The sequence below is a fragment of the Seriola aureovittata genome, chromosome 23 (assembly GCF_021018895.1).
Source record: "Seriola aureovittata isolate HTS-2021-v1 ecotype China chromosome 23, ASM2101889v1, whole genome shotgun sequence".
NCBI lineage: Eukaryota > Metazoa > Chordata > Actinopteri > Carangiformes > Carangidae > Seriola > Seriola aureovittata.
In genome coordinates this window covers 7,194,939-7,215,313 of record NC_079386.1, presented here as the reverse complement: position 1 = coordinate 7,215,313, position 20,375 = coordinate 7,194,939, and the positions used below count along the sequence as shown (strand labels likewise).

The window sequence follows — 20,375 nt, the reverse complement described above, 5'->3', positions numbered from 1 at the left end:
TTGATTCTAAAAATGAAACAATGAATGATTTCTTCTGGAAATGTGAAAAATGGATGAAGGATGTCCTGAAACGCTCTGAGCAAGCTGAAGAGTGTGACAGACAGATAAAGCACACAGACAGTAGGTCCACATCATCAAAATCAACCACTAAACGGCGAAGTAAACCTGGATCATCATGTGGAACCACATTATCATCGTCTTCCTCTGTTAGGATAAAGGCTGAAATGGAGCGTGCTTCATTAATGGCAAAGGCTGCAGCTTTAAAGGGGAAGTTGGATATTGAAAGGGAAGAAGCAAATTGGCATGCAGAAAAAAGATGCAGAGAGGCTCAACTGCATGCGGAGGAAAAAAGGCGTGAAGCTGAATTTGAAGCTGAACAAAAAAGAATAGAAGTTGCAATAAAGGCTAGAAAAGAAATGCACGAGATGCAGACTGCTCTTGCCGAGTCTGATGCAAAATTGGAAGTCTTGCAAAAATATGAATATACACAAGCAGACAAGAGTATCTTGGAAGTTGATCAACAGGTTGGCAAAACAGAGGTGAAAAATATTCTTCAACCTCAACCACAGCACACATTACCTACACCTGATGTTAAGAACAATGCCCAGCTGGTAACTGCTCAAGGTCCCCAGTCTGCACCAAAAATGGAAAGCAATGATGGACCAGCTCTTGATAGTCTGTGTAAGGCCATCTCACAGCAAGCCAACGTCACAGAGTACCTTGTGAAGAATCACAAAGCATCGCTACTTCCTGATCTTGCCATTCCAATGTTCGAAGGCAATGCACTGGAGTATAAATCCTTCATCAGATCTATTGAACATGGTGTTGAAGGCCGCACTAGTGACAATCGAGATCGCCTACAATTTTTGCTGCAGTACACAAGTGGACAACCACACGAATTGGTTAAGAGCTGTATCCACATGGAACCCGCTGCTGGTTACGCAAAGGCTAAACAAATGCTAAAGGAGTTTTTTGGCGATGACTTCATGATAGCAGAGGCCTACATAGAGGAGGCTTTGGATTGGCCAGCGATCAAGTCAGAAGATGGCTCCGCGCTACAGTCTTTCGCATTATTCCTCACTGGCTGCTCCAACACTATGACAGACATCAGCTATTTGGAAGACTTGGACAACACAGCTAACATAAAGGCACTGGCTAATAAGCTTCCATATAAACTCAAAGAAACTTGGAGGAAATATGCCTGCGACCTACAAGAAAAAACAAAGAAAAGAGCAAAGTTCACGGATTTTGTCAACTTCGTCAACAAGCAAGTTCGGTATCTATTGCACCCACTCTATGGTAACCTAAAAGAAACAACTAGCACAACAAGCACAAGAGAACCGGTTCAACAGAAATCAAAACTGCAATACTCAGAGACACTCAAACCAAAGAAAGTCTTTACAACAGCCATTGTTCCACCCAGAACTGAAAACACAGTGAAGGCGGTAAACGACACACACGCTATGTCAAAAATGCAAATTGTCAAAGTGGATGCAAACAGCAAGCCTTGTGGTTATTGTAAAGGAGAGCAGCACAGTCTCACAGTCTGCAGGAAACTTAAGAACAAGCCACACAAAGAAAAGATTGACTTCTTGAGAAGCAAAGGTCTGTGCTTCGCATGTTTGAAACATGGTCACATGAGTAACAGCTGCAAAGAGAAACTTCAGTGTCAGGAATGCTCTCGACTCCATCCTACGCTGCTGCACATAAACACTAAAGACTCACGAGAAGAAACAACAAAAGAGAGTGGTGATACAGCCGTATCAAGTGCCCTTGTAAAACCGATGGAAACTTGTGGAGTCACTGGGGCCGGTAAGGACGATTATGTTCTGTCAATTGTTCCAGTGCACGTCAAGGCGCAAAAGGGAACCAAAGCAGTGACAACGTACGCATTTTTGGATCCAGGTAGTACAGCTACTTTTGCTACAGACTCACTGATAAACGAACTTAACATGACTGGACGCAATGCAAGCATCTCACTGCGAACAATGGGAAATGTATCCATAGTAAACACCTGCATTGTGACTGGGCTGGAAGTTAGTAGCCTGGATGGTGACCATTTTATTGAGCTTTCAGAGGTGTACTCACAAAACACCATCCCCGTTACCAAAGATAATATTCCCCGCCAAGAAGATGTAGACAAGTGGCCTCACCTAAAGGAGGTGAAACTTCCCACTGTTCAAGCAGAGGTTGGATTACTGATAGGAACTAACGTTCCCAAGGTAATGGAACCACTTCAAGTGGTCCGCAGCGTGGATGATGGACCATTTGCTGTGAAAACAATATTAGGCTGGACAGTGAACGGACCGCTCAGAGGTGGAAATGATATGATGGAGACGAACAGACTTACAGAAGTGACTGCAAATCGAATCTCTGTAGCCAGACTTGAAGAGCTCTGGCAACTACAGTTCAAGCAGGACTTTCCTGATGCTGGACAAAACGAAGAGATTGAAATGTCAAAGGATGACCACCAGTTTATCAACATGGTGTCTCAATCCTCGAAACTTGTGGATGGTCATTACAGTGTTTGTCTTCCTGTAAGAAACAAGTCATTGTGCATGCCAAACAACAGATCAGTCGCAGAACAACGTGCGCTGAACTTACGGAAAAGATTCTCCAGAGATGCCAAGTTTCACACCGAATATGCTGCATTCATGGATAACATTCTAAAGAAAGGCTACGCAGTGAAGCTTGACAGTGCTAATCCCAAGCCAGCTAAGGGGAGAATGTGGTATCTCCCTCACCATGGAGTCAAACATCCAGTCAAACAAAAGCTGCGTGTGGTCTTTGACTGCGGAGCAAGCTTTCAGGGAATATCTCTGAATCAACAGCTTCTGCAAGGACCGGACTTAACAAGCTCGCTAGTGGGAGTCCTCATGAGGTTCCGACAAGAGACTGTGGCAGTTTTGGCAGATGTGGAGGCCATGTTCCACCAGGTCAGAGTAAGTGACGATGACACAGATTTCTTCAGGTTTCTCTGGTGGCCTGATGGGAATTATGAGAAAGAGCTTGTTGAACACAAAATGTTGGTTCACATCTTTGGAGCAACATCATCACCAAGTGTTGCAACCTTTGCACTTCAGAAATGTGCAACTGACTTTGAAAATACATTTGGACAAGAAGTTGCTAAAACAGTGAAGAAAAACTTTTACGTGGATGACTGCCTTAAGTCAATTGCTGATGAAGACACAGCAATCACCCTTTGCACTGACTTGAAGAACATGTTGGCAAAAGGTGGATTTCGACTGACAAAATGGGCAAGCAGCAGCCGAAAGGTGCTTAGCTCAATTCCAGAAGAGGAAAGAGCACAAGGGTTTCAAGTTTTGGACCTGGATGAAGATAACTTGCCAATGGAGAGAACATTGGGAATCCAGTGGTGTGCCGAATCAGATCAGTTCAAGTTCAAGATCAACCTTAAAGATCGACCACACACTAGGAGAGGTCTGCTTTCCTTCATCAGTTCTATCTATGACCCAATGGGTTTTCTTGCTCCAGTAATACTACCGGCTAAAAGAATCCTGCAAGATTTATGCCGACAGAAGTGTGGTTGGGATGAAGATTTGCCAGGCAGCGTTGTTAAAAGCTGGACAAATTGGGTCTCAACTCTGCAACAACTTGAGAACTTTGGTGTGAACAGATGCATCAAGACTAAGCAGTTTGGTGCACCAGTCTGCGCACAGCTACATCACTTCGCTGAAGCAAAGTGAAGATGCCTACGGTAAAGCAAGCTACCTTCTGCTGCACTCTGCAAATGGTGAAGTTCAATCCGCTCTAATTATGGCAAAGGCAAGGGTCGCACCTTTAAAGTCCCCAACCATACCAAGAATGGAACTAACTGCAGCCACCGTTGCAGTCAAGATGGATAAGCTTCTGAAGAAAGAGCTTGAAATGGATTTTCATGAATCCATCTTTTGGACAGATAGCACGGCTGTGCTAAAGTACTTGAACAGTGAAAGCACAAGATTCAAGACTTTTGTTTCTAACAGAATCTCATCAATCCTGGAGCACTCTCAGACGTCACAATGGAGATACATCAACACCAATCTGAATCCTGCTAATCATGTTTCAAGAGGACAGACCGTGGAAGCATTCTTGAAGAATGAAAGTTGGCTCTCAGGACCAGGTTTCTTGCTTTGTCCACAAGACCAGTGGCCTAAGAATCCAGATCCTGGAATGCAATTGGACAAGAATGACCCAGAGGTCAAAAGAGTAGCTCAAACTCATGTTATTCAGCTACAAGAGCCAAAGGACGCAATGAACCAGTTGATTGTTTACTACTCATCCTGGAGCAAGCTAAAACGTGCTGTAGCTTGGTTTCTGAAACTGAAAGATTTGCTTAAAGAGCTGAAAGGAAAGAGAAAGGAATCAAACACATTAAGCGAGGAAAGCAGGATGAATCAGTTCAAGAAAGCTTACAAGGGAACGCACCTAACGTGTGAGGATTTGACAGTAGCAGAAATGGAAATCGTGATGTACTGTCAGAAAAGGAACTTCAAAGAAGATTTGACAATGCTGAAGGAATGTCAAAGGGTCAAGAAAAGCAGCTCGCTCTATAAGCTGAATCCAGTATTTCAAAATGGAGTCATGAGAGTTGGAGGAAGGTTGAGCCGAGCAGCGATGCCAGATGATTCCAAGCAGCAAGCTATCTTGCCAAAGGATTCACACATTACACAGCTTGTACTGAGGCACATTCATGATGTAACAGCTCATGCCGGCAGGAATCCCATGTTGGCTCAACTGCGACAGAAATACTGGATCCCTGGAGCAAATGGAGCCATTAGGAAGTTCTTGTCCAAGTGTGTTACTTGTAAGCGATTACATGGAACTGCTGGCAAGCAACTGATGGCAGATCTACCAAGATGCAGGGTTCTACCAGATGATCCCCCATTCACAAGAGTCGGTGTTGACTACTTTGGCCCATTCCTAGTGAAACGAGGAAGAGTGCATGCAAAGAGATATGGTGTCATTTTTACATGTCTCGCCATAAGAGCAGTACATCTAGAAGTCGCATCTTCACTTGACACTGATTCATGTCTCAATGCAATCAGGAGATTTCTTGCCAGAAGAGGACAAGTCAGAGAGATGTACTCAGATAATGGAACCAACTTTCGGTCGGCTGACAGTGAGTTGAAGAAATCAATCAAAGAATGGAACACCAGCAAGATTGGAAAAGACTTGCAACAAAGAGGTGTTCAGTGGCACTTCAATCCTCCAGCAGGTTCTCACCATGGTGGGAGCTGGGAGCGGCTGATTCGTTCAGTCAGAAAGATTCTGAACGTCACAGTGAAGGAACAAATTTTGGGGGAAGAAGATCTACACACCTTGCTGTGTGAAGCTGAGGCTGTTATAAACAGCAGGCCCATCACAAAGGCATCTTCAGACCTCAATGATTTGGAGGCCTTAACGCCAAACCACCTGCTGTTACTTAAGGTCAACCCAGAGTTACCACCAGGTGTATTCAATAAGGATGACCGATATGCTAATCGCAGATGGAAACAGGTCCAGTACCTTACAGACGTCTTCTGGAAGCGCTGGTGCAAAGAATATCTCGCACAGCTCCAAGAACGTCAAAAATGGTCCACATCTGGAAGAAACTTCTGTGTCGGTGATGTGGTACTAATTGTGGACGACACATCACCCAGAAACTCATGGCCACTTGGAAGAATTTTAGAGACTCTTCCTGACAAGAATGGCTTTGTTCGTCAGGTTAAAGTCAAGACCAAGACCAATGAGCTTCGTCGCCCAGTAACAAAACTATGTCTTCTTCAAGAGGCAGAGGATAATTGATGGACTAAGTCTTCATTTGAGACGAGAAGAGACATTTTTTGGACTAAATCAGGAGTACCCGTTTGGCCGGGACGAAGAAGAGAACAAGATGTCTCCAGATAATTTAACTTTAGTAAATTAGCTTAGCATGTCGGCTCCTTCGATTTAAGTTAAGTTTTGAGTAATTGTTTCATGCTATTGATAACAATTAGGGGTCGGTAATGTAGGAGCCGAAAAGCATTTTGTTGATGTTTAAGCGGTTGAATGGCACAAAGTAAATTAAGGCTTTCGGACAAGCAGAGAGAGTAGAGCCACACAGTTTTTTGACCTCTCTCTCACTCTATTTCTCTATCTCTCCTTTTTGTTGTATATTGAATATTATTATTTTCGAAAGTGGAAAAGATTTTGTTTTTGTATTATCCTTTAATGAAAAGTAAAAAATTTAACTTTACAAGTGGTCTCGTGGAATTTTTGGTGGATTTCGAAGCGGACGAGAGGGATAAGAGAGCGTCAAGCTATGGCTTTAATAAATGGAAAACTACAATTCCTATTCTTAAACCATTATGATGATCTATACACAAACATCCAATCTGCCCACTCACAGGTAAATTCCTTAAATTCCTGGAACACCTTCGGGTACATGGCTGCTGACATCACATCCTCAGGGGTGATCTCATCACTATGTGCAGTTCGGAGCCCCTCCTCCAGGGCCTTGAAGTCCATAGGTGGCAGAGAGGCACCGGGACGACCCTCAATACGGGGGAGAGACTTCAGCACCTGGGATAGGATGTTACAAGAGGACAAAAGGAAGGAAGATAGAAGGGGAGGAAATGAGAGGTGAAGAGGATAAGGGCATAAAAAAGAAGAGAGAAGGGGAAACAAACAATTTGCCAAGGTGTTATTCAAAGTCATATAGTCTTTCTGAATGTTTTTCCATTCATAGCATTCCCATGGGAGTCTGAAGCATGTGGGATGTACAAAGTGCTGGTAAAACCTTCACATCAAACTTCACAACTATACGTCTGGATAAAAGCTGCAACCTGTCAAAGCATTAAAGTGACACAGAGACTTTGGGTGGGAGGAGGAAGAAGATACGGATAACATGGGAAGCTGTTTTGAGGAATAGAGAAAGAGAGAGAAATGCTTGAATCAGAGAGAATATAAAACTTATTAATGCAAGTTATTTTTAAATTTGCATAAAAGTGGGACCACTGTTGTGTCAAGATCTGCAGTGATTTCCACTTTTGTTCCCTCCATCTCTCCCACTCACTCTCAATTCATCTTTTTCTCTCCAGTAAAGTACCATCAGCCCATCAAATGACTGCAGTGGTGCCGCATGTGACACATCATCCTCGCACTTTCTTGTAAGTAGCAAAGGAGAAAGAGAACAAAGAAGAAAGACAGAGAAAAGGGTAATTGTGGAAAGTGGAGACTAACGATATGACATTTTTCTTCCCACACAGTTGTTGGTATCTAACAAAACTTGCAGAGACAAATCGATCTGAGGCTACTAATAATGTCTGGTGAAGAGATTATGGCAAGACACAGGTATCTCGCCTAAAGGCCACTGTTTTGTTTTTATTTTCACTGAGTTCATCTGCTCATGATGACACACAGTCTACTAGGCTCAGAGCAAGGGAAGCAAAGTTGCTGGAATCTCCATACAATTAGCCTATTTATTCTGCGTCAGTGCTTCAACACATTTTTCTTGGAAAATGAACAAACAGAATAAGCCAATAGCAAAGCTTCGAGTGCTACCTCTTTGTATGTGGGTCTTTTTTTTATCTTAGCTTCAATCAGGATAAAATAATCATCGCCTAAATTGCATGCCTAAACATGTTAAGTACTATATTGGTAATCTTTAGGTGTCTTTTCTCTCATTACACTTGAGGCATAGTGCTGTGTGTATCAAATTAAACAGTTGATCAGTTCTCCTGTGTGCATACATACTGTGCATACTATTACTATACATACTATACTATTGTTGTTTTTTAATGTGTGTGCGCTGCTGTATTGTATTCAGTGTGTTTAATATCCTCACTAGCCATTTGTGTACATGCATCATGTGCATGTGTGTGCATGCCTTGCGGAAATCTCCAGACAAAGGGCCCAGTGCAATGCTATTAGTCACAGAGCTAACAGTTCAAAGATAGCTTACTCATTTGTGTGTTTGAGAGAAAAACACTTCAAAGATGGCATGCTCATTGGACTCCATGCTCATTAAGATTGTGTCCTCTGAGGATATCTTATACCTAAACTGCGTGATTGTTTTAAGTGTGAAACACAGACAGATAGTGACTGAGTGTGTGTGTGTGTGTGTGAGACAGAGAGTGTCTGCATTAATGAATGAAAAGACTCTTCCTTCAAGGTTATTTGTTCTTTCTCCCAATTTCTCTTTAAACCACACAACAGCTTGCTCCCACTCTCTATTTTTATTGTCACTGATTTTCCCTCTCTTTATTTTTGAGAGCGGGCCTCTGAGGGATGGTGCTGTATTTTTAACAGTAATCTTATTTCTTGAATTCACCTTCTTTCTGATGGCCTTATTCTCTCTCTCTACCCCAGTCTCCCCATCCATCCTCCCACTGTCTGCCTCCTTCTCTCTTTTGTCCTCTTGTCTTTGTCAGTTTCCTCTCCCTTGTCCATTCGCTCTGTCCACCCACACCACAAACGAGCTGAGCGTGACAGAACAAATATGAGAAGACGCCTCAATTACCGCTTTGCGCCTTCCCTATGCATGCAAACTACTTGCGTGTATTTGTGACTGTCTGCATGTGAGAGCATGTGATATAATGCTGGAATGAGTGCTTGCTGACTAATTAATGCCACCAAAAGCTCCATTAAAGAAACAATACTTGTTCCATGCTGCTTGCATGCAAACCTTCAGCTATGGCACATAGGGATGCAGATATCTCGCTGTCTTGCATGTAATATGTAACCGTGAGTATATTCCTGTGCTTACATGCCAACAGAACATTTGCAGCTGCTAATACACTAGTCAAACTAGAACTTCTAATAACAGCCGAATAAACACAAGATGAACAGATGCAATTAAGTATTGCCTCCAGTTAGTTGTCATGAAGCATGCCACCACTACCAATGTAGCTCTAGCTGTTTTAGGAAATAATTTCATTCAATAATATTCCACTTTCTTCCCTTTAAACAATTTTTACTTTAACTTATATAAGTTTTACTCCAATTGGATTTATACTCCAACTGTACCACAAGATATGGTGTGAGTGACAGTAACATTTATCAGATTTATCTCAAACTTGCAGCTTTCACATAAACACGGGCACACAAATGCAAACACTGTGAAAGGAAAGGAAAAATGGTTTGTAGCAAAGCTGAACTCTGAATTTAACTGAATCAGTGGGATGGTGAGTCAATTCTTCAGTAAGCTGTGTGTGAGGAAGCCTCCTGGTGTTTGTGCATTAAACATTGAGGGTGGATTGTTATTGTTGTCATGGTATGAATATCTGTAGGGGAGATTTAGAGGAATACTCTGACTTTTGTGGCTGAGATGAGAAATTGGCAGCATTTACTACATAAAGTAAGCATTGAGGATTTACTCTGAACACTATAAAGCAAGCTACAGCTTTGACACATTGTTTAAATGCTTAATGAATGGTGCAAGCTGGCTGAGCCTCATGTAAAATGCATTGTGCAAAAGCAAAGAGTTGGATTGCAAATATTCCCCTCTACGATACATAGAGGGTAATGGAAGAAAAACTGGCCCAAAATGTGAACTTTTGCATTCATGTATGCTAAAGAATGGCCAGTCTATCTCAGCATAAAGTATTCCAGTGCTGACTGAGAATAGAAAATAAAAATGCAAATCTTTGAATGAACACTGAAGATGTCCCCCATCTTGTTTGTTTAACAGCAATGACTCCCTTGCCACATGTTTTGAGAAATATAAGACAGATTGAGAGACACTAATAGAGAGGTAGAGGGTGATAGGTTGGAGAGTGTGTGTCAAAACTGAAAAATCCCCCAGACTGTCAACAGTGGAGCTGCCTGGGAAGCTAAATGAAAAACTTTTGATCATACAATCCTCCAACTGTACGCCAGTGGAGACGGGAGAAAGGACAACTTGATGATAAGGGTGACAGGACGACAGAGGTTTGTTTCACAGAGAGGTAAACAAAGAGGGAGTAACTAGAGAGACAAATTAATTCACAAATAAATGGATAGATCGGTTCATAAAATTACAATTTAGCAATGATTTTTACAAAAAGCTAACAATAAAGATTACACTGACACTAATGGAAAAAATTAATTTAATCGATGTTCATCAAAAATAGGCATAAAAAAGATGACTAATTCTATTTTAATTATCTTTTAGCTTTGGCAGAAACATTTCAGGCTCTGCAAAAATGTTTACAGATGTGCTGGAGCTGCACGAGTGCATACACACTCACAAACTCTCAGCCACACTAGGTGACCTAATGAGTCTGTTGTTAAAAAGTGCAGACATGGTATCACACCAGATATTTCACATTTTAAGTGCCAGCCAGCTCAATGAAAATACATGATGAAACACTCAGCATCTGCAGATTTTAGTGGGGAAAAAACAGTTCTACTAGTTTATCTTCTTTTTTTATAATAAAAACTACATTCTGATTTTTTTGGGAAGTGTCAGGTATGCCAATGTGTCAACAGGGATTTGGAAGAGTGTGACAAATTTGCCTTTATTCATGCATGTGTGTGTGTTCATGTGACTCTCCCAAGGAGACTTAAAGCTGTTGGCCCCTGATGCGCAGAGATTGTGTCCCTTGCTGTTTGCAGTAATGAAAGAGGACACAAGAGAGGTAGACAGAGGTAAAGAAACTCAGGAGATGAGAGGACAGAACAATATCACGCTTTTCTTCACCATTTTTAACTTCCTCGTGGGGACTCATAACTGTCAGATGTAACCAAGCATGTGACAGAATTTGTGTGTGTGTATGGCACTTGTGTGTACACACATGCTTTTAAATTGGCTCTCCTGCATGTGTTTGTGTAATGTGTTGGTTCATAAAAAGGACAAGTGTTGTAGTCTATACAGCTGTGTATTTACCTAAGTGACACTTTTAAGACCAAGGAAGACAAATGTCAGACAGTCTCATCTCATCATCACACTTCTCTGATATTATCCAATGATTTCACTGGGATCTGTGTGTAGGTTTTCCTTTCATCCAATGAAAAAACATTTAAACCACCTTACCTCTGTTGTCTCTCTCTTGACACTCATTGCAGCTTCCATTACGAGTGTCAAGGCCTTGCCTAAGGCTCCCTCAGGGGGATCTCAGATTGGCTCCTACTCCTACTTGCTCTATCCCTATACATCTCTTTCATCAACGGGGTCAACACCAAAGTCTTTATTAAATAAAGTTTATTCATTTGTGTTAATTTGTGTCTTTCCTGATTGAAACAGGTGTAGATGTTACATTTCCTCTAAACGGCCTTTAAATTTTAATTCATGTTCATGAACTCTTCAGTGGGAATAATTTGAAGTCTCTGAGAGAAATTAAAACACTGAAGGAAAAGGTTTGATGTACTGCGTGTGTGTACAGGAAAACTACACTACCTTAGATCTGAATGGCTCAGGGAATCCTCCATGTGGTATCCCAATGAACCCCTGCAGGAACTCAACCACAGACAGGGGGAAGGATAACTCGTCGGCCCTCTCCTCCACTTCTGCCCTGGTCAGGTTGTTCTGCACCATGAACTGGGCCAAGTCACCCACGATCTTTGAGGATGGAGTCACCTGAGAGAGGAAATAAAAAGAACTGTGTATCAAACTTATCTTGCAGTGGTAATATTGAATCCCTTACTTTGTTTAGGAAAAGAAAGGAAGTGGAGGATGAAGAGAAGAGCTAATCTCAGCTCTGTGTAGCCCTCAGTGAGGTATTTCTATTTCACCACAGGCTGAGCACAATGTATTAGTACAGCTTTTGCACACGATATCTCAGTTTGTTTAAAACAAGGTAGAGGTAATTATTTCTCTCTGGTATGTGACCACTGCTTTTTTAATCTGACAAACATCAGGGAAACTCACACAGAGAATCTATCAGGATAATATTACAGTTTCCCATGGTGTAATCTTGCTTTTAGTTTTTTCCCTACAAAACTAGAAGTTGTTGCAATTGTTTGTCAAGCTGCACCCAGTCCTGCTGTGTAGTTTCCTGTCAGGTACGCAGGTAAGAATGCACATCCAAAATGATTTCAACAAAAGAGAAAAGTGGCGACACAGTCTTTTTTTAACTGAATATGCTGTCGACGAAGATTAAGTACCCACTGACCCGGAGAAAAGAGAGGGCTGGGAGAGCAAAATGAGAAATGAAAAGATGTTTACACCTATACGGTCTCTTTAATCATTTGATTTGGCATCCATGAACAAAACTACACAGTCTTCTCTGAGGAAACAGAATAAACCTGAAAATGAAGAGGGAAGAACAAAGAGCAGGGAAAACATTCATTTAAGTCACATGTATTCATTCTTTCATTATTTATAATGGCATATCATTATGATAATGGAGATCCTTATTAGCATAATGGTGATAAGTGGAGTCTTTTTTGACTGCAAACAGGACACTGATGCAAATATCAATTGCACACATTACTCTTGTACTGTAATAAATGGAAACCAGATTTAAGAATTCCAGTTCACTTCCATTTAGTACTCAGGGAGAGGGGTCAATTAATGTGACCCACCAACAATAAAAAACTTTGAGTAACTTTGTACTCATGCTCTGTTCATCAGGTTTTATTAATAAGAGAAAGAGGGAGGTGAAAAAATTTGATAACTTTGTGTCACTCTCCTAAAGACCCAACATCTTTCAAATTTAAACCTTCTCTCTTATTTGGGACCCACCAGCAGAGGGCCACTGTCCTGTGTTTGAGCCACACACATATGTGGGGAGCTATAAACTTCAGCACTGACATCTTAAGGACTGCAGAGAACAAAGAGTAGGCCCACACTTTGAGATGCCTATTTCTGTGGCACTGTAGTGCTATGAGATGGCAGAGAGAAAAAAAGAGAGAATAGGTGAACAAATATAGATCAACTTGACATTCCCCAAAGAATTACCTGACAAAATAACTTGACACTTGGTGTGTTTCTAAGAGATATGATGCCAAATTATCCAGAGTGAGACATGAAATATATGAATGGGCTCATGCACAAATGCAGTTCTGGGATTACCACAGCCCTCCTGGGGGTTGGGTGCTTGTGAGGCTAGCTGAACTCCTGGGATCACTTTAGTCTTTGAACAGGCACAGTATAACTTGAGTGCGTGTAAGAGTGTGCGTGTGTGTGTAAGTGCCTTTAGTCTCTGGAGATGACAGGACTACCAATCATCTTTCCAACCTGTTGTAGATAGCAAATGCCATCAGTGCAAACACAGCAGTATTAATGATAGAATGCTACAATTTAGATAAGCTGCATACTAAGCATATTCTATATATAGTATATCATTATATCATTGTACTTCCACAAGGCCCAGTTATCCTGACTTGTAGTCCTCCTTGTATAGGTCAACCTTCAAAAACACTGGCTCCTACACCTCCTATAATGCAAACTGCGTTTTGTTAGCTCTTCCCTGCACGGTAAATGCCAACATCTTTCAAACTCTATTCTCCTGTTTTGCAAGGCATGCTTTCTGTTATAAATTTGTACTCAATTTACCTTCTTTCAGAATAATCCACCCAGTATGTGTGTTTGGGTGTGTGTTGAAATGTTAACCCTAATCAGCTTTTATCGGAATTTAAAAAGGAAAATGGTTTAAAATGATCTTTTGTCAAAGCAAAAAAAAAATTGAGTACATATATGCATATCAAACAGAATCTAGGCCCTAAATCATATGTTACATCTCGCTTATCTGGTAGCCAGCGGTCTTAATTGCACAGTTAAGAGCCAATATTCTTTCACTGGCTATTGATGTTGGCAGATTCAACAATATAATGGAGGAAAAGAGACTGTGTGAGCTGTGTGATTTGGAAGAGTGGAGAGCGAGTCCCATTTTCTTTTCTACTGTATGATGACGATTTAAGCGTCTAAATTTTCCATGAAATGTCTCAGCAAAACCCTGCAATATTCTAGTGTGCAGATGATTAGAAATTGAAATGGTTTTGTAATTTTGATGTGTTTACATTTTTCTGGCTATATGGAATATTTAATTAGTATTTACTCAGATTTGAATGGTTAGAATGGTTTATGATTTTTTCTGTAGTGAAAGCCTGAAAATCTGATTTTGTGCTGTATTGTATTGGCGGGACATTTAGATTTTTTTCAGTCACCTTGACATGGCAGGTCTAAATACTACAATACCACTGATCCTTGGCCACCGTTGCTATGGAGAAGTCGTCAGTCAGAGGCGGGGATCAGAGCAGTAGCCAGAACAAAACACAATGCTGCATTCATACTTTCATTCAATACTGCATTCATCGAAAATTTATCCAACTGAATTAAAAAGCAGATTATGTTTCAGTTTTCTCTACACTGTAATCTTCAGCCTCCACCTGCTTAATTTTAAGATCAATGATTGAATGTTTCTTGCTGAAATATACCTTGGGAGTCTTGGTTAACTTCTCATCTTGAATATTTTTCTACACAGGCTTGTACCTTAAATTTTTTATAATAATTTTCTGCACTGATTATTTAACGGGGAGAATTTCATAACCATCCAACCCGTAGAAACACTCCAACTGTGAGTCACCTCACATTGTCTATGGAGAGAACAAAGAGGACTTTTACTTCTGGGACTAGAAGCACCTGAAATAGCTCTTCCCACTGTGTAACTCTATTTGGACGTTCATGAGACAGATCAGGGCCATATATTCTAGTTGTTCTGGCACTCGTTATTTGAAAATGGTGTCACAGCAAATAATTCTCCAGTGATGAGCTATATCTCTTCAAAACCAGCCCAGGAGGCCTGTTAAAGTTCGCAACCAATTGGCAAATTTTAAAATCATCCTTGCAAGTAAATCAGTGCATTCGCAGCAAGATACAAGAGAAGAAACGCCTCCTGATAGCAATAGAAACAAGTGTGCACTTGCCTTCAATACTTCCTTTCTGCAACACCTAAAGCTCAGTTTGATTGGGTTCATGAACAGAGAAGATAATGATAAATTGCTTTAACAGAATGACTGTTTACAGAGAAGCTTAAGAGATTTGAATGGGCTGCTAAAATCCCTGGAGAGGCCATTAACTTGGTATAGCTGTGGAACAAAAGCTTACTGCAGAGTTCTGAAATATATCTAAAACACACAAAAAAAGCAGCATGCGTATGCATCCCTCCTTTACCTTCACCTCGTCCTCTCTTTTTCTATTGTTTCCTCTTTCTTTCTGTCTCCAGAGTCCAGTCCTCTCATCCTTTCCGCTGCAAAGTTAAGAACTGTTACTCTTCTCTTTATTACTTCATGAACCATCCTTCTTACTTCGTCCCACTCTAACCCACTTAACTGCTATCTTCAGTCTTCAAAGTAAAAGCCAAGATGTTGACTTTTTACTCTTTCCTCATGGATCACCTGTTTCCCATCCCTCTTTTCCTCTGTCCATCTGCCGGATATTTCTTTTTTTTCGTGATCCACAGCAACATCAGGAGTGTTACTCCCATTATCAATCTCCGTTGATGAATCACCCTCCTGCAACTCTCTCTGGATGCCTCACACACAGGAAAAGGAAATCTTATTCCAACTGTGTGTGAGCTACATATGATGTGTGAGCTTTTCTATATTTTAAGACGAGGTGGGGTAAATCACATCCTGGCCATGCAGGGTTAGAAAAATATGATTTCCTCTGTTCCTGTGTGAAGCTGAGCTCAGACTCTTAACTATTCACTGCAGAGCCCCCTTAGTCTAACAGATATGATAATGTCATTATGTCAGTAGTTCATATCTGTCTTTTATATACAGAGTACACTGTTAAGGATGTAATCATATTTTAAAGGGGAAGTTTAGCTTTTGACTGGAGTGATATAAGTAATCTTTTTTGGGAACCTCTGAGGGCCAGTTGTTATTCTATCTCAAGTCAGAAACCACATTTTATAACAAATAAAACAAAATATATATCCACGCTACTTTGTTATGAAGGAAACCACTGATGGAACTGTCAGATAAAAGTTAAGGTCCAAAATATGTGTTTGATGTTTGGCAGTCATGCTGAAGTAAAATTCAGAATTGGCCAAAGAGTGGTGACAAAAAAAGGTTTCTTTTGTAAACTATAACAAAAGGGTTAATCTGGTGAGGATGAAAATGTTGAGAGATGAAGTATTATATAGTTAATCTAAATTTATGAATAAACAAGACAATTTCATGCTATCACATAGTGTTGGGTGAGCAAAGATGTACAAGATGAGGGGTGTGATGAATACAGTCTATTCATACTGAACAATTAGGAATGAAGTATTTTTAAAAATATGTCACACTGGTTGTCATTCAAATATTAGTGTTTTTGCCAGAGCAAAGTAGTAGTTGGCAGAAAGTACATTTGAGGCTGATGGGAATGTTGTTAGTTTTAAAGGTATTTAAAAGTACAGAACAGAAATATTTAGCTGATGAGGGCATTACGTGAAAAGTCAGAGAATTGCTAGATTTCAATCTGAGCCGCAAATGTCACCCTACTATTGGCGCAAGAAGAAAAGTCAGGGAGTCACCAAAGTCATAAGGATTCATCCTCTTGGGACCATGAATGTCTATAGTAAATCTCCTGGAAACATGTCATACCTTACTGCTTTGAGAAACACTGTTTCTTCCCCTCACCATGCAGCAGCATTCAGCCCTCTGATCTGTCCATGTCTGTTCTCTTGTATCCTTATGCAGATCTTCAAAACGCTATTCATCGCATTTGATACATAAGACCTTTCTATTCTTACTACCTCTGTGTCCCTTTTCTCTCTCACGCTGCTACTCCTTCTGTCCATCTTCTCACTTTCACTAATGTACAGTTCTCACTAAGTGGTCCTGCGTCACTCCACACTGCTGGCAGCAGAAATCAGCTACTGGGGCGTGTGTGTGTGTGTAAGATTGTATGGCAGTTATTTTGCATCTGTTTGTATGCTTGTGTGTCATGTGTCTGTGTACTTTGGTCAAATTTGCTTTGAAATGTAACTCTATCCAAACCTGAACTCCCCTAATGGGCAAAAGGATTATATCACCCAGAACAGCGTGTGTGCATCTGTATGAGAGTGTTATGGAGAGAGGGCAAATACAACACACACACACGCGCACACAAAATAATGCTAGCCAGCCAAACCGGGAGCAGAGTGAAGAATGGTACCTGTCAGGAGAGGAGGAGACAGGAGAGAGGAGTGATAACGAGAGGAGAGACTCCGAGAGGGAGAGGAGGAGTGGAGGAACGATAGGGAGATTAGGGATACATGAAGGAAGTCTAATTGAAATGAGGAAAGTGGGAGGGAGCGATGAAGAAGGAGATGAAATGGAATGAAAGTGGAGAGGGAGAGACTGGCAGACAGGGTGAAGAAGAGAGTGACAGGAAGAGTAAGAGAAGGGGAGAAAGAAAAGGATAGGCCGATGAACCGAGGGGAGGAGAGACAGAGGAAAACAGACAAAAGCAATAGACATCTGCAGCCCCACAGGCAATACAAGGAGTCGCTCCACCTTGAAGTAAGAGAGACTGAGTGTGTGTTTGTGTTTTAACAGTGTGGAGGTGAGTGAATACGTGCCTGTAATTGCAAAAGGAAAGTGACAGAATAAGTGAGGTAAGAGAGGAAGACAGAACACAAACACACACACACACACACACACACACACAAATACATATACAACTTGCCCTTCTTATATTGACAAGCTCATGTTGTGACAGATGTAGCTGAGCGAGAAAGAAAAGGGGAAGGAGACAGGAATAGGAATGTATGTTAAAAGCAAAGGAGGAGTGGAAGGAGGCATTGGAGAGTCAGAAAACTTTAGTTCTGGCTGTGTGCTAGTCAGTGACAGTTTCAGGACTTTGAGTAAATAAACTACTCTGGCTCTTCAAGATTAGACTGTTACATTGTGATTAAACAGAGCTGAGACCAATAATGGATTAACTGAGTACGTTTCCAGCCTCTCACATGTGAACATTTTCTGGTTTTCTTAGTCTTCTGTGAAGTTAAACTGAATATGTTTTTGTTTTTGATTGTTGGTCAGACTAAAGAAGACATGTAAATGAATAGTGTAACATATTGAGGGAATATTCAAAATCATTTTCTTACCAAGATTTAAATGAGCAGATTGATACCATTCGCATGTCTGAACAGTAAAGATAAAGCTACAGCTAACAGACAGTTAACTTAGCTTAGCCTGCCTCTGTCCAAGGGTAACAACATCCTCCTACAAGGACATCTAAGCACATAAACATGTTATATCTTGTTTGTTTAATCTGTTCAAAAAACAGTGTGACAAATTGTGCTTTCAAAGGAGGTTATGAGAGCCGACAACAGTTACTTTCTAGAGTCTCTGCTGAGAGAGATCGTATTTCCTTTATATATTCCTTTAAAGATGTCATCATGGGCTTTGTGTAGTTGTGATGGAGTTTTTACACTTAAAAGACAAATATTGTACTTTTACATTACACAGAATTGGAGAAAAACCAATCAGAGCCAACTCCTACACTGTCAGTCATGTTGTGCTCACTGCATTTTTAGACAGTGGCCCAACGATGGCTGTTAAAAGAAAGAGGTCTGGAACTAAGTTGATTGTTTTTTTGTTGTTTTTTCCTGTGGAAACTGCATCTACCGCAATTCCTGTTGACACATGCATGAATACACACCACACAACACACACACTGCCATGCGGAATATCTATACTTTGACTCCGGTAATGGAGCTGTGTGCTTCGTCCACCTCTGCTAACGATCGATCAGTTTAAAAAAAAAAATCTGTACAATAACTGATAATATATTAGCCAATTAATCAAACACTTTACTGTAATATATACGATATTGTGGACTTGTGTACTTAAAAATGAAACACACACACACACACACACTACTGCGTCATTACAATTGTCAGCGATTACATTATTAAAACAGTGCCTGTAGGATCTGTTCATGTATGTTTTACATGATTTTTTCTGTTGCTTCAGCAAATATTCCCTCACGCAAAAATAATGAGTAGCTTTAGAAATAGTAGTGATGACTCATTACTATCATCTTCTGACAAAGGGGGTTTGTCAGCTTTGACGTCATACTGTTCAAGTGATGTTACAACACTGTGGGCTGAACAAGGGCACCACTACGTGACCAGGAGGATGATGAGGAGAAAAGCGACTGGCAGGTGTGCATCAGCCAAGGAGTGCATAATACATGATGACATGTTACAGAACATCTCTGTGAGGAGGCAAAAACATCCTCTCCCTGGCTGTTCTCCAGTTGCTCACCACTCATCTGTATCAGTTGTTCTGTCTCCATTTTCAAAGCTTCTTCAACAGAAACACACTCTGTTTTTTTTTTCCTTTCAATTTAGCATTCCCCTCTTCCAGTGAACATTCACCACACTCATCTATTTTAACCAGAGATCACTGATGGGGGAAAAAATGCAGCCTAACACTAATAACACAATAAAATATTCAAGATGAGAGTAAGTTAGACAATGTTCAATCATATAAAGGCTGAAAAACATTTCAGGCAGGCCAGTGGAAGATGTGATCCACATTTACTTTGAAGAAAAGCTTCAATTTAAAATTTAAAATACCTCACAAAACAAAGAGGCTGTGTAGAACTACAATCATCTCAGCCTTAAGAGGCCACTTTGAAAAGAAGTCAGGCTCTCTCTATTTTAGAGATACTGAGTCGATATGAAGTGTACTTCAATTGAAGACAGCATCCTGATAATACCCACACCCTTTCTCGTCTGTTCTGCACCTCAGTCCATTTTCTCCTTTGTGAATCACATAAATTGAATGGACCTCTTCACACATACAGTAGATCCTAACCTGTGCTTGACTTACTGCCCAAACTGCCGTCTCTCAGATCAATAAATGCTCTCAGTAAATAGTTCTCTTTCAATAGCGTTTTACATTTTTGGGTAACAACAAATAACCTTTCACATCCGTTAAATATATGCCATTTACCTAGCATGGTGGGAAATATCTACTGCCACTGATCATACTCCCAGCTGCTGTACAGTACAGACATTTGATCTGACCTCCAACTTTCTCAACAGACTATTCAAAACAGTATTAACGCTGAGGATATTTTATACCCCTTCATTTTGCTGAGCAGAGGTCCTTTATAATTGTAAATCAAGTCCATGGATTTAGGCAGATTTTGTGAATTTGCACTGTGTGCTCAGCGAGCAATGTAATGATTATACTCGACTGCACATCTGGAATTAACATTAAGCTACAAACAGTTAGGTTTATGATGATTTGATAAAATATTAATAATTCAGGACACCGTTGCTAAAAAACAAACAAGAATTAATAAGCTTGTGAAAGTGAGCAATCACTTAAATGCAAATCACTTGCATGCAAATGATTTGATGATTAAAGGTTACAACTTTTTTAAAAATCTGACATAATGAGAGTTGTTTGTCTTTTTGATAGTGAGGAGGTGCAGTGTACTCAACAAAAACATTCCTGTAAATATTCCTAATATTTTATCCATTTGGTGTAAAGTTGTCTGA

The 20,375-nt window shown here is 40.6% G+C and overlaps 1 protein-coding gene across 1 annotated transcript in view; it reads right to left on the bottom strand.

The window, feature by feature from the left end:
* Positions 1 to 20,375, bottom strand: part of LOC130164121 (pyruvate carboxylase, mitochondrial-like) — a 293,836-nt gene that overhangs the window by 20,493 nt on the left and 252,968 nt on the right. The window contains exons 22-23 of the mRNA XM_056368580.1: positions 11,339 to 11,518; positions 6,369 to 6,543 (exon numbers count right to left, since the gene is read on the bottom strand). Coding sequence (XP_056224555.1) covers positions 6,369 to 6,543; positions 11,339 to 11,518 — 355 coding nt within the window. The remainder of the gene's footprint in view (positions 1 to 6,368; positions 6,544 to 11,338; positions 11,519 to 20,375) is intronic.